This window comes from Electrona antarctica (assembly GCF_951216825.1).
Source record: "Electrona antarctica genome assembly, chromosome: 21".
NCBI lineage: Eukaryota > Metazoa > Chordata > Actinopteri > Myctophiformes > Myctophidae > Electrona > Electrona antarctica.
In genome coordinates this window covers 16,636,755-16,651,889 of record NC_136802.1, presented here as the reverse complement: position 1 = coordinate 16,651,889, position 15,135 = coordinate 16,636,755, and the positions used below count along the sequence as shown (strand labels likewise).

The following is a 15,135-nucleotide window of genomic DNA, read 5'->3' as shown; positions in this document are numbered from 1 at the left end:
GCCTGTTATAGCGCCACCAGCAGGTGGATTTTTGCAAAACACATTTTCTGAACAAAATGCCTCAAATCATCCCTTCACTAAGTCCCTCCCCAACCCATCCTTGTCCAATAGGCATGTTAGCAGAGAAGAAAGCTTGACCTGCATAGCAACCGTTGCTAAACTATTTGGATTGGCATTGGACAATCGCTTTTTGGGGTGGGATTTAGTGAAGGGCTAATTGCCATCCAAGGCGTAGGAGAAATGGCACCCTTTTCACATTGGCCTATTATAGCAACACCAGGAGGCCATAACCTGACCTGCCCTGGTGGAGACCTGTGCCCCGAGGGGTAGAAACCTTGTATGTACCAGCGGTTCCCAAAAGTTTTTGGCCATGCACCCCGTTACCGGTTACCTCCTGACCTAGCTGACGCACCCTCCCACATGGAAATATAAATCGCATAAGCTATATAGGGACATACCTTATCACACATTTGCACATATATGAACCTGAATATCGCTTATATATGCAGCATAGGCTATAATATTCTGCATATACTTGCCATATATTGGCATAATATTTAAAATGAAACCATAGCACCACCATTAGCCTTTTCATGTCAACCACTCCCTAGAAGGTGCTCGCGTACCACAAGGGGTGCACGAACCACTGTCCTAGATGGTTACTCTTGAGGAAATGTTCGAATGTAGTTATTTAGTCACAAGCTTTTAAATACTGTAGAGCTTCTTTAACCCTGAGGCCTAAAACATCTTCTAAATCCTGATCTAAGTTTTCTGAAAAACTTATTAGTTAAGTAATTAGAGGCGTTACAATACCACTTTTTCCTTACCGATAAACCATAACTTGCGAGAGTTGTAGGAGTGGTTTACACCACTCAATAATCTAGGATAGCCGTTCTCAAAGTGGGCTCCAGGGTTTCAAATGGACCGTTACAGGGTCTACGAGTGTACAAATGGAACCACTCTCGGAGTTATGGTGGTCTGTGAGATTAAATAGTTTGAGAACCACGGATGTAGGAATAAATCAAAATTCCATTAATAATTGTGCAGCCACAATTAGCAAACAAATTGTGTAAATACAGTCAGTAAGAGATAAGACAGTCGTGCAACTTCAAACTGAAACATTTTAAATATGACTGTAAATGAAATGTGATGAATTACGTGGTATGCCATAGACTGACATATGACATATACTCACCGGTACCGATACCATACTATAACAGGCACTATGGGCAGCTTTTTCCGATACTGTCTGGTATCGATATCGGAACAACTACTTTATTCAGTGTTGACTGATACTATGACTCATCACTTTTAACAATATCAACACATTTCTAAATTATAATACAATAATGATATAATTTAAAAAAACAAAATGGCAAGTTACAAAACACAAGTTTTATCAAACAACTTCCTCTTTACGCAAGACAGATGCGTCCTCCACGCAAAACAAAACAGGAAGTGAAGCAAGAAGTGTTTCACATACATACGTTACAGATTTACATTTCCTCTAACAATGCAGAAAATACCTGATCTACGTGCTTTGCGCTTGTAGATCAGCTATTTTCTGGATGCGGCTGTGCCATATGAGAAAATATGAATTAGCAGTGGTGGAAAGTAACTAAGTACATTGAGGTATTTGTACTTTACTTGTGTATTTCCAATACGTTTTCTTCTACTCCACTACATCTCAGAGGCAAATATTGTACTTTTAATCTACTACATTCATTACGTTCTAGTTACTAGATACTTTGTAGAATTTTATTATTACAAACAAGACATACATTAACCACTTCAGTCCTTTACATTTCAGCCATCTGAAAATAGCCCATCTACAAGCTTGCGACGCATTGTGAGCTTGTAGATCTGCTATTTTCAAAAGATTGATATACATTTGAAAACTTGAAATGAGACATTCTGCACACAATGAATACTTTTACATTTTACTTTAAGTACATTTTGATACCAATACTTGGTACTTTTACTCAAGTACATTTTGAATTCTGGACTTGAACTTGAAACAGAGTATTTCTATATTGCAGCATTGGTACTTTTACTCAAAGTACAGAATGCAAGTATGTTTTCCACCACTGTAAATTAGCATACCCGGCCCGCTCATTTACATAACAAGACAAATGCATCATTTGGAACTGCATTCGCATTACATTTTACTCAATGCTGCAACCTGGGACTCATTTTATGAATAAAATAAATCTAACTTTAATCACTGTGTATGACATTTAGACCGTTGCCTGGTGTCTGGTAGGACACCTACTGGTTGACAAGTAGTACTTCATGAAGCGCATATGACCAATATCTCCCCCAGACATAGCAGGGGTTGCCTTTTGGATAAGCAGTACATTAGGTAGGTCATCCTTGGTTCGAATCCCAGGTGATTACAGTTGTTAATTACCCCTTAAAACATTGCCCATTTTCTAACACACATAAATATCCAAGACAGTATCCTGACAGTTGCAATTCCATAATCCATTACATTTCATATCTAAATGAACGGCGGGGAGTAGTCTTTAGGAGCATCTGGATACAACACAGCATCTCTCAGAGAAGGTGGAATATAAATGTGTTGAATGGAACACCTAAAACCTATATGAATAATCTGAAACAGTCACAAGGAAGTCATTCCCATAGATATATGAATGCAGGTACATTTGCTCATTGACCTGCTGCTGTTCACTGGAGCAACGGGTCATCGTGGCCACCATAACAGCTGGTCAAGCAATGATCCATGTACAGGGATCGGTGCCGTGTGATTAGTTATTCCGACGGCGCGTTGGTCCAACAAGTGATCATCATGCTGGTGGACATTTTGGTCAAAATTAAATTTTTGCCAGACATACAAAATGAGTGGACAATAATATTACCAGAGACACAAAGAGCTAGCCCTAAATGACCACAACAGGTCTGTAACTCTTGAGTGTTTGATTGGTTGGGTCACTTTCCATGGTTTTGTTTTTAGATTTCAAAATGTTTTCAAAAAATATTCCCAAAAAAACTTTTTTTCATGAATTATAAACAAAATGTAATGATTTCTTTCTTCGGTAATTTCATGAAGAAATAAAAACCCTAGAAATTCCATAAATTAGAAAACAAATGTTTCAGAAGTAGTGAAAATAACCCATCTACAAGCTCACGACACGTTGTGTGAGCCCCTTGATCTACTATTTTCACTAGTTTGGGTTGCGGGTAAATGTCTTAATTTCTCTTCTGGGTCTCTCGAGCATAAAGGTTTGGGGACCACTGCTGTGATAGCAGAATTATTTGTCCGCACAGCAGCCATGTGTTTGTAGACAGGTTCTCAGGGATAGGACTACACCTTATTGTTGGCGTGTGGGCTTCTACTCCAAGCTGGGGCGCAGTGTTCGGCTCAGCTCAGGTGACTGACATGGCTCATGATTGGAGACGAGTTCTTCACCAGTCAGGTTGGAGTATAAATCAATGTGATGTAGATCATGGTTGGAGGTGAGTTCTTGACCAATCGGGGTGGAGTATAAATCAAATGTGGGGGTTAACAAATGTTTACAGTTCAAAGATCAGAGATGAGAGGTCAACGGGATAGCAGTGGGAGGTCATTGGAGTTCATGATGAGACCTGAATCCAAGTTGAGGCTGTCTGAAACACAAACGATTAATGATGAATTAATTATATGCACTAGGGACAAGTAAGTGCAGTAAAGGTCACTGCACACTGGACCTGTTTTAGGATTTTTAGCTGCGTTTTTCCATCGGTTTTCCGAAAAACGCGCCCAGTGTGCAACCACCTTAATGGTTAATGCATTAATGCAAAAGACAAATGGGCCTGTAAGGGCATTAACACAATGTACAGTACATTGTCATGATGTGAAAATTGTTATCACAGCACAATAAAGTTATGTTCACAACAGCCATCTTTTAATGAGAGCCTTTTACTGCTGAGGGATCAACCGAAGAGGACTTCTAATGGAACGTACCAACATTGGAAATGAAGGTTTAATCTAGCATTTGCAGGTGTGAACTGTGAAAATAGAGAAGATTGAGCAACACCTAGAGGTGCTCTGATCGATCAGCCACCGATCGGTGATCAATGTTCATTCCAAATGATTCGATCTGTGATCTGCAATTTATCCGATCTGGAGAAACCGATCTTTTTATTCCATTTAAGTGGTATAAAAGTCAATCAGATACTGTAGTATAATATCATTTTGCATCTTTGTGACAGGCCTAAACATGTTCCATGTTGTGGCTACAATACTGTATACAGACCGCTTTCAGCCAAGCTGTCAGAGACACAAGGAGCTCGTGTTTCAGAGTGTTACAATGTCACCAAATGGACCCTTTCTGTAAATTCCACGAGAGTTACAAATGGAAGCCCTGTCTTTTCCATTAAGCGTGTCAAATATCACTGTGTGTACAACACTATTGTGGAAATCCCAGACTCTACAAAAAGCCAAACAAGTTGTCCATTTGGTGAGCCGTTTGTAATAATGTTTATTTAATCAGATCGGATGCATTCATGTACAGTTAGGATTGGACAGCTGATTTTAAAAAAGCAATCCGTATCATAAGTGCATTTCTGGGAAAGTATTTAACAGTTTGCAGAATTACAGTATATTTCAAGCACAACTCAATAACTCAAAAACTGTTAACTGTGAGTGGACGACACCATAAAGCACAAGAGCGTCCACCGTTTCCAATTCATCATAAAACTACTGTGGCCATTACGGGGATCGAACCCGCGACCTTGGCGTTATTAGCACCACGCTCTAACCAACTGAGCTAAACGGCCTGACATTACAAATGGAAGCCCTGTCTTTTCCATTAAGCGTGTCAAATATCACTGTGTACAACACTATTGTTGAAATCCCAGACACTACAAAAAGCCAAACAAGTTGTCCATTTGGTGAGCCGTTTGTAATAATGTTTATTTAATCAGATTGGATGCATTCATGTACAGTTAGGATTGGACAGCTGATTTTAAAAAAGCAATCCGTATCATAAGTGCATTTCTGGGAAAAAGATGCAGTCACAGAAAATTGCCATCTAGTGTGTTAGTGTGAACACATAATTAGCTAGGCATGATATGGATATTACAAATACACCTGTAAGGTCGTGATATGGAAAACACCACCACCTACAGGACATAAGTGTTTTTTGTTTTTTTTAAATGATGCCATCGATTTCTTTCTTACTGGCTATGTGGTGAAAGATCTATCCTTACAGACCCAGGATCCCCCGTGGGTCTGTACTTGGTCCCCTGCCGGAGTCCTTATCCCCCTAATTGCTATGAGCTTGTAGATCTGCTATTTTTGAAAAATCGTGAAAATGTGGCGCAAATCTTTGAATATACATAAGAGAGAAAGTTTTTAAGTCAAATATTTGCTTCTTTGGGATCCCTGGAACAACATATTTTCAGATGGGGGTCCACGGCCAAATACATGTACATCTATTTCTGGGGCTCCTTGACATGAAATAGTTTGAGTACCACTGATATTAGAAACATGGGTTTTTCAGAAAACTGACAGGATTTGTAGAATCGTCCTCAGGTCTAATGAAAGCACCCAATGAGTGACCGGCACATTTTACACAAAGAAACAACGTAAATTATAATACTACTAATTATAATGTGTGTGTGTGTATGGCTTTATGTTTACCTTGATCAAAGTTGTTCAGTTTGCTGGAGTTGTTAGATTCCCCCAGTCCTTCCATGTCCGCCGCGTCGCTGTTGACGTCGGAGTCGTTCAGAGCACTCAGCGTCACATCTACACACACAATGTTCAGGTACATTTACTTTACTTCAGTGGTTCCTAAAGTCCGGGGACCCCCAGGGGTCCTTCAGGCAGTTCCAGGGGGTCCCCAGCTAAATGATAGTTTGGAACCATATGGACCCTTATGTCCATTGTTACGTAACTCTGAGAGTGTACAAATGGACCCTAAATAAATATAAATTGGGGGTCCCAGAGATAGAAATGCCATTAAATGGGGGTTCGTATTGACTAATGCATGTCAACTGGGGGTCCTTGAAATTAAACGGGTTGAGAATCACTGCTAGAGCTGTAAAAATCTTCTCTTATGGGGGTCCCCGGCATGTATTTTCAAATGGAGGTCCACAGGCTAATGAGTGTCATTTTGGGGGTCCTTGACGTGAAAATGTTTGGGAACCACTGCTTTACTTGATGATGTCCAGTCAGTGGATCCTAACATTTTCTTCCTTGCCGTCTCCGTCCCCACCCCCTTTATATCTGACAAAAGCTACGATCCCCACACCTTTCTGTCATTTCAACCACTTAAGCCCTAGATATGTCTCGTACAACAAATAGCGACAAGTTTGTGCTTGCAGGTCTACTTAAAGAGCTTTTGGAGATGCGTGTGCTGTCTGCCCAGAGATAATCTCGTAAACCACTGGAGCAATCAGCACTAGAGACGACCAAGAAATAAACACTGTGCATTCTTTCCACACATTTTAAAATAAATACACTAAATAATATACTATATAATATCTTTTGTCCTTATTCTTACAGGCTTTTTCTGAGCCCTTATGTTGCATTCACACGGCCAGACACAAAGATCACAGCATAATTTGCGGCTTAGTTTGTAGCTTTTGGAGCAGCTACATGCATCATTGCGTCTTTGCATCGCCATGTCACTGGCTTCCATTGACAATGAATGGTAGACTGTTGGTGGTAGACTTTGAGTCTGCCCATGTGAACGCAGCATTACAGTTTACAGGAAAGCTGGGGGTGACATGACTGAGCTAGTGTCACGTAGCCAGACTGAGACAACTATTCCACAATCTCCGAATGCTATAGAGTCTGGTACTACTTAGTCATCCCCGGAAGCAGAGAAAGGAAGCCGTTTGTCATTTCCGTTCATGAAAATATATGTTTAAAAGACATTTTGTTTTGAATTCCCATTTCCGCATCCACTTTACCCGTGGATCATTTTCAGAGCTTAAGACTATGAGTGAGCCAACTTTGGCTGTTGGCATAACTCCTCCGTTAAGGCCTATTCATACTCCAGTTTTAGGTGATAAGGTGACCCCCGAAACAGTGGTTAGAAAAAACAGAGAGAAGTGTTTCTTCTCTTCCTTATCACCTAAAACTGGAATATAAATAGGCCATTACCCTCTCCCCGCCGCGCTCACCTGCAGTCTTCTGTTTCTTCATGCGAGGCTGCGCGGGGCCTCCCTGGAGCCCCGTCGTCAGGGCCGTTGGCACGGAAGTGGCGGCCGGGATGCCCATGGCGGCGGCAGCGGAGGCATTGGCCTTCTTGGCCGACTTCTTTTCCGACGAGACGACCGAACCACCGTCATCGCTCACCTTCCTTTTTACTGTGCTCTTATTCTGAGTACTGAGAGACACAGAAAGAGAGAATCTATTGAAGATGAGAGGGTGAGTAGTGAGTAGTGCAAATTTTGATTTAGTCATAGTCTTTTGAATACATTTTCTAAATAGACTAAATCTACAGCTGATTTAGTCGACTAAAATGCATTTTGGCGGGCCTTGATGGTGTCATAATGACTGATTTTAGAGTTGGTTGCATGCTGAAAATAGCCGGTCTACAAGCTCACAACACGTCGACACGCTGTGAGCTTGTAGATCTGCCATTTTCAGCATGCAACCAAGCATAAAATGACTTGGTCTTTCAGTTCTACTGGATCTCTTCTCCACTAGTCCCTCCCTGACATCCAAGTAAAGTCTAGTTTTTATTTGTTGACGAAATTGTCAGTATATTCAATCATAGTTTGTCATCATAGCTTAGTTTTATTTAGTTTTCCTCAGTGAAAAAAAAGGTATTCGACAATTTCGTCATAGTTTTAGTCAACAAAATCAACACTTTCGCGTTCACACGGGCAGACCCAACGACACGTTGCGAGTTGATTTGGAGCAGCTACATGCACCATTGCGTCTTTGCAACGTCATGTCGCTAGATTCCATTGACAATGAATGGTAGCATAATTTGCCTGTGTGAACGCACCATAAGTGCTAACCTGGTGAGTGGTGAGTCTACTCTATTGAAGATGAGAGGGTGATGTGTGTGTGTGTGTGTGTGTGTGTGTGTGTGACCTTGTAGGAGTGCAGTCAGCAACAGGGTGTAACTGCATGGTCAGTTCTCCTAGTTTGGTGAAGGCAGCGCCTGCCGCCGAGAAGATTTCACCTACCTGAAAAATAAACACAAACACACAGAAATACCCAGGAGTACAATGAAAACAAATGAATACACACATAAAATTCACACAATTACAACACACACGTGACCAACCTGACAAATCAAACACACACTATGTTGTTACATTATGACATGACGGTCAACCCTGTGTGTTTGTGTGTGTGTGTGTGTGTAAAATGTGTGTAAAATGTGTTCAAAACGCCTTACACACACCTCTCTCTCGGATTGCCAATGGTTGAGTACAATTTAAGAATAACAAAATTTAAATACCGGTGCAAAGGTAATATAAGTCAACATACCTAAAAACAAATTACATTGATTGATTGAAGTATTTATTAACAGTTTGCAGAATTACAGTATATTTCAAGCACAACTCAATATAAAAACTGTTAACCGAGTGGACGACACCATAAAGCACAAGAGGGTCCACCGTTTCCAATTCATCATAAAACTACTGTGGCCATTACGGGGATCGAACCCGCGACCTTGGCGTTATTAGCACCACGCTCTAACCAACTGAGCTAAACGGCCTGACTACCAGTGAGTATAAGTACTCAAATAATACAGATTTAATAGCCTACATTATAACTAAAAAACATTGCATGGATGCACCTGGGACGTGATGTATCCAAAGGTCGTCGAGGTTTCGGGTCTCTCGAACATCATACCCCTCACTCAGGTGACCCAGCCGGGGTGATCAAGTCCCGACTTACGTCTCAGTAGCTACCCTCGATCAGTCCCATTAGGTAAAGACTAGCTCTGGTCCATAACACATTAGAGCTATGGACCAGAGCTAGGGAAAGACCAAGGCCACACAATCCGTTGCTCTGGAACTACTCTGCCATAAAGCACTTGTTTACAAGACAACAAGAGGGTCCACCGTTTCCAATTCATCATAAAACTACTGTGGCCATTACGGGGATCGAACCCGCGACCTTGGCGTTATTAGCACCACGCTCTAACCAACTGAGCTAAACGGCCTGACTACCAGTGAGTATAAGTACTCAAATAATACTACTCAAATATAGTTACTTTCCATCAGTTTGAACCGAATGAAACCAGTAAAGTAAACGAAAGAATGCATGAATGAATGAATGAATAAATGATAATATAAGTCAACATACCTAAAAACCAATTACATTGATTGATTGAAGTATTTATTAACAGTTTGCAGAATTACAGTATATTTCAAGCACAACTCAATACAAAAACTGTTAACTGTGAGTGGACAACACCATAAAGCACAAGAGGGTCCACTGTTTCCAATTCATCATAAAACTACTGTGGCCATTACGGGGATCGAACCCGCGACCTTGGCGTTATTAGCACCACGCTCTAACCAACTGAGCTAAACGGCCTGACTACCAGTGAGTATAAGTACTCAAATAATACAGCTTTAATAGCCTACATTATAACTGCATGGATGCACCTGGGACGTATCCTCAGTGATGTATCCCATGGTCGTCGAGGTTTCGGGTCTCTCGAACATCATACCCCTCACTCAGGTGACCCAGCCGGGGTGATCAAGTCCCGACTTACGTCCCAGTAGCTACCCCGATCAGTCCCATTAGGTAAAGACTAGCTCTGGTCCATAACACATTAGAGCTATGGACCAGAGCTAGGGAAAGACCAAGGCCACACAATCCATTGCTCTAGAACTACTCTGCCATAAAGCACTTGTTAATTACAAGACAACAAGAGGGTCCACCGTTTCCAATTCATCATAAAACTACTGTGGCCATTACGGGGATCGAACCCGCGTTATTAGCACCACGCTCTAACCAACTGAGCTAAACAGCCTGACTACCAGTGAGTATAAGTACTCAAATAATACAGATTTAATAGCCTACATTATAACTAAAAAACATTGCATGGATGCACCTGGGACGTGATGTATCCAAAGGTCGTCGAGGTTTCGGGTCTCTCGAACATCATACCCCTCACTCAGGTGACCCAGCCGGGGTGATCAAGTCCCGACTTGCGTCCCAGTAGCTACCCTCGATCAGTCCCATTAGGGAAAGACTAGCTCTGGTCCATAACACATTAGAGCTATGGACCAGAGGCCAGAGCTAGGGAAAGACCAAGGCCACACAATCCGTTGCTCTGGAACTACTCTGCCATAAAGCACTTGTTTACAAGACAACAAGAGGGTCCACCGTTTCCAATTCATCATAAAACTACTGTGGCCATTACGGGGATCGAACCCGCGACCTTGGCGTTATTAGCACCACGCTCTAACCAACTGAGCTAAACGGCCTGACTACCATTGAGTATAAGTACTCAAATAATACTACTCAAATATAGTTACTTTCCATCAGTTTGAACCGAATGAAACCAGTAAAGTAAACGAAAGAATGCATGAATGAATGAATGAATAAATGGTAATATAAGTCAACATACCTAAAAACAAATTACATTGATTGATTGAAGTATTTATTAACAGTTTGCAGAATTACAGTATATTTCAAGCACAACTCAATACAAAAACTGTTAACTGTGAGTGGACAACACCATAAAGCACAAGAGGGTCCACTGTTTCCAATTCATCATAAAACTACTGTGGCCATTACGGGGATCGAACCCGCGACCTTGGCGTTATTAGCACCACGCTCTAACCAACTGAGCTAAACGGCCTGACTACCAGTGAGTATAAGTACTCAAATAATACAGCTTGAATAGCCTACATTATAACTGCATGGATGCACCTGGGACGTATCCTCAGTGATGTATCCCATGGTCGTCGAGGTTTCGGGTCTCTCGAACATCATACCCCTCACTCAGGTGACCCAGCCGGGGTGATCAAGTCCCGACTTACGTCCCAGTGGCTACCCCGATCAGTCCCATTAGGTAAAGACTAGCTCTGGTCCATAACACATTAGAGCTATGGACCAGAGCTAGGGAAAGACCAAGGCCACACAATCCATTGCTCTAGAACTACTCTGCCATAAAGCACTTGTTAATTACAAGACAACAAGAGGGTCCACCGTTTCCAATTAATCATAAAACTACTGTGGCCATTACGGGGGTCGAACCCGCGACCTTGGCGTTATTAGCACCACGCTCTAACCAACTGAGCTAAACGGCCTGACTACCAGTGAGTATAAGTACTCAAAAATACTACTCAAATATAGTTACTTTCCATCAGTTTGAACCGAATGAAACCAGTAAAGTAAACGAAAGAATGCATGAATGAATGGATAAATGACGTCATGCAGGTCAGACTTACTTTAGTTGATGCTGACGTCATTGTCTCTGCTCTCACAACTGGACACAAAAGAGTGAAAAGACAACTAGGAACACATGCTAAGCTAACATGCTAAGATAACCAGTGCGAAAACTAAAGTGTTAACGCGCGCGCACAGCTGCTTCGCGCACTAATGACGTGTGCGTGGTCTTGTCCTGTCCCCTACTGTTAGTTTGCGTGCACGTGCTGGTACATACATGTAGTATTGAACCTCTGCATTAACGTTACACTACAGTCAGTGTTACTGTTGTTAGTGGTTCTATCTAAACACAACACAACCACGTCACGAGTCACGACCGCATGTGTGACCTGTCGAATTATGTGACCGCAGGGACCTGTCTCCATGCATAAAGGATGTTAAATAATATAGTTTTTTTTGTTTAATTATCTGACAAATACATTATATTTGTAATGTTACAAGGTCACAACGTTCTTTAGGATCCGTCCTGTGTGTATAGCTGGTTGCTGGTTAGAATCATGGGTAGAGGGGGGGGGGGGGCGGCGGTTGAACAAGTAAACCTTTACTTCATTCAATAATAATTAATAATTTAATTCCACGAGAAAGGGGTACATTTCGTAAACGAAATATGTGTGATGTTGTGATATTGATCTCAAGTACAAAAACAAAACAAACATGTTTTTTGTATCTGGATTCTGGACCAACTGTTTATAAACACCCTGTAACTTTATTCGATAGGTCACATATATCAGTGTAGCAGCTGCTCTGGCGCTTAAACGCCTGCAAGCTAATTGGTGACGGTCCAAATGTGAAAGAGTGCGTCATGGGCGGGCCGGCCAGGCTGTTCACAAGATCCCATAACCTGAAGCGTCTCTCATGCTGCGATTGGCTCATTTGGTTGCCATGGTTGCTTGGTTTCTAAAGATTGGAAAGCTCTATCGTTTGTCGCCTCCCTGTGGCCGAAAGAAGCCAATTCACTCCGATTAATGGAATGTATGCTATTATGCCTGGAAATTAGGCCTTATATAATTGTTTTTGCGTTATTGACACAATCTACAAACTGTGAATTAGGTCTCTTTTTTATATGTGATTCATTCATTCATTCATTCTTTCGTTTACTGGTTTCATTCGGTTCAAACTGATGGAAAGTAACTATATTTGAGTAGTATTATTTGAGTACTTATACTCAATGGTAGTCAGGCCGTTTAGCTCAGTTGGTTAGAGCGTGGTGCTAATAACGCCAAGGTCGCGGGTTCGATCCCCGTAATGGCCACAGTAGTTTTATGATGAATTGGAAACGGTGGACTCTCTTGTTGTCTTGTAAACAAGTGATATATGTGACCTCTTTTTTCCTATATGCCACTAAAATGTGGAACTTATACGGGCGGCTGCTGTAAAAAAGTTAAATGTCCCCCATCCCTATTTTCCACAGGTTTCTTTTCTTTTCTTTTTTTTGAACTGATGATTTCTTTTTTTTTGCATAGAAGTGTATATTTGTACGTCTTTAAATGTTCTGATGAATTGAAAATGGAGGACCCTCATGTAAACATGTCTTAGTGCTTTTTCTGGTTTTATCACCTAGCAGTTTTTGTATTGACCTGTACTTTCGTTTGAAATAGACCCATTCCATTCTACATACTGTGAATACAAATTTCAATCAATCTCTGAGAGTTACCCGTAAGGGTCCATTTGGTTGGAGTTGTACACTGCGAGAGTTCAATTAATACTGAGGATTTCAGTGTAGAGGGAACACATGACACAGCATGCGGGTGGGGGGAGGGGGGCTGATTGATGTGTTCGTCCAATCAGCACTGGAGCTGCAGCGGCAATTACTTTAATTGGCCTGGATCAGCAACACACGCTGCGCGTGCGCACACACACACACACACACACACACACACACACACACACACACACACACACACACACACACACACACACACACACACACACACACACACACACACACACACACACACACACACACACACACACACACACACACACACACACACACACACACACACACACACACACACACACACACACACACACACACACCATTATATAGATTAGATTGAACACTGCATGGTGTCTCTCTCTCTCTCTGACCCAGCTCTTTTCCTCCATGCTTACTGTCTCTCTATCTGTGCCAGCTCTCGGCTCATCATCTCTATCTCCCCCCCCCCCCCCTGCAGTCCACTCCATCCCTCCTCCTCAGCAGTGTTGCCGTGCCAACTGGGAGACAGCTTTAATAACCTACTTTATAACCAAAAAACATTGCATGGATGCACCTGGGACGTATCCTCAGTGATGTATCCCAAGGTCGTCGAGGTTTCGGGTCTCTCGAACATCATACCCCTCACTCAGGTGACCCACCCGGGGTGATCAAGTCCCAACTTACGTCCCAGTAGCTACCCTCGATCAGTCCCATTAGGGAAAGACCAAGGCCACACAATCCGTTGCTCTGGAACTACTCTGCCAGGACTGGGAGAACCAGATTCTGGCGCGTGGAAGGACTAGGCTGTGGGTTGACTCCTGTCCGGGCCCCTCCTACGTCTCACCAGGTCCACTCCTGCTCTCACCAGGCCAAGGACCTGTGCGTTGCACCAGACTCCCAGCACCAGGCACTTCATTCAGGAGTGGTGGATTATTATTATTTTTTTAATACATTTTTATCCCACGATTTTGCAACCCAGTTTTTTCATCCAGTGCCAATTATCTAATGTAATCCTGGACGCTACACTTCCTCTGCCAACCTGAGGGGGCAGCGGATTGACCTCATGCCTCCTTCTATGCATGAGGAGTCCAAGCTGCTTCTTTTCACCTGACAGGGGGGAATTTCCCTGGCCGGACGTAGCGCGTGGAAGGAACACGTTATTCCGCCCATTTCCTTTCCCCTCCATCAGGCGCCCCGGCTGGCCAGGGGGAGGTAGTTTTAGAGACCAGGATTACTGCATGTTTTTGTGAGGAGACACGGGGAGAACATGCAAACTCCACACAGAAAGGCCCTTTCGCCAACCCCACCTCGGGTATGGGCACTGATGACGCGGAGGAGGGAACACGCCCACAGCGTCCCCAGCGGGAATCGAACCCAGGACCTTCTAGCTGTGAGGCGACAGCACTACCGACTGTGCCACCGTGCCCCCAGGAGTGGTGGATTATAATGGCCCTCCTAAAGGCCTCACCGATTAAATAAAGCACCGGTCAGTCGTATAGGTAATCATTTGGATGGAAAGAGGATACCGGTAACTATACCAGAATGTTTCGCTCAATTAGATGCACTGTTAACAGCTTGATACAGGGGCGGTACAGTCAGTCCCCCATAGACCTTTATTTTGTTAGGACTTGGTTGCACTTTGTGGGCTCCGGCAGGCCGCTCCACCTCTTTTTTCTTTTTACAGCTTTGTTTATTTTTATTTTTTACAGAAGCAGTCTGAATAATGGCAGTATGACTAGTAAACCCACAAATACAAAGTTCAAAATAGACAACATTTTTACCCCAAAGAAAAAAAGAAAAAAAAAATGAAATTGAAATATGGGATCAATAAGAATTTAAAATAAAAAGCAGACAGATACAGAGACAAAACAAAACACAACAAAACATTAGTCAAACAACATGTCCATGATACATCCATAATCCGCATGACAGCACAGCACCCTCACCACAGCAGACCTTCAAATCAACGCTCCAGCAGACCTCACACATCCTCAATCAGAGATAGATTCAATTTCTGGAGGAATTGAAAGAATGGACCCCATATCCTCCGAAA

The 15,135-nt window shown here is 42.5% G+C and overlaps 1 protein-coding gene across 2 annotated transcripts; it reads right to left on the bottom strand.

Moving 5' to 3' along the window:
* Positions 1-1,377: 1,377 nt before the first annotated feature.
* LOC306914437 (BPTF-associated chromatin complex component 1-like) lies at positions 1,378-11,715 on the bottom strand. 2 transcript variants are annotated; one of them, XM_079491453.1, is made up of 5 exons: positions 11,386-11,715; positions 8,057-8,151; positions 7,135-7,364; positions 5,645-5,752; positions 1,378-3,627 (listed from the first exon to the last, which is right to left on the bottom strand). In XM_079491453.1, the coding sequence occupies exons 1-5, from the start codon at positions 11,404-11,406 to the stop codon at positions 3,563-3,565; spliced, it is 519 nt and encodes a 172-aa protein (XP_079347579.1). In that variant the 5' UTR covers positions 11,407-11,715; the 3' UTR covers positions 1,378-3,562. The 2 variants fall into 2 exon arrangements, with proteins under 2 accessions (XP_079347579.1, XP_079347580.1); XM_079491454.1 differs by having other exon boundaries at positions 7,135-7,340.
* Between the last annotated feature and the right edge of the window lie 3,420 nt (positions 11,716-15,135).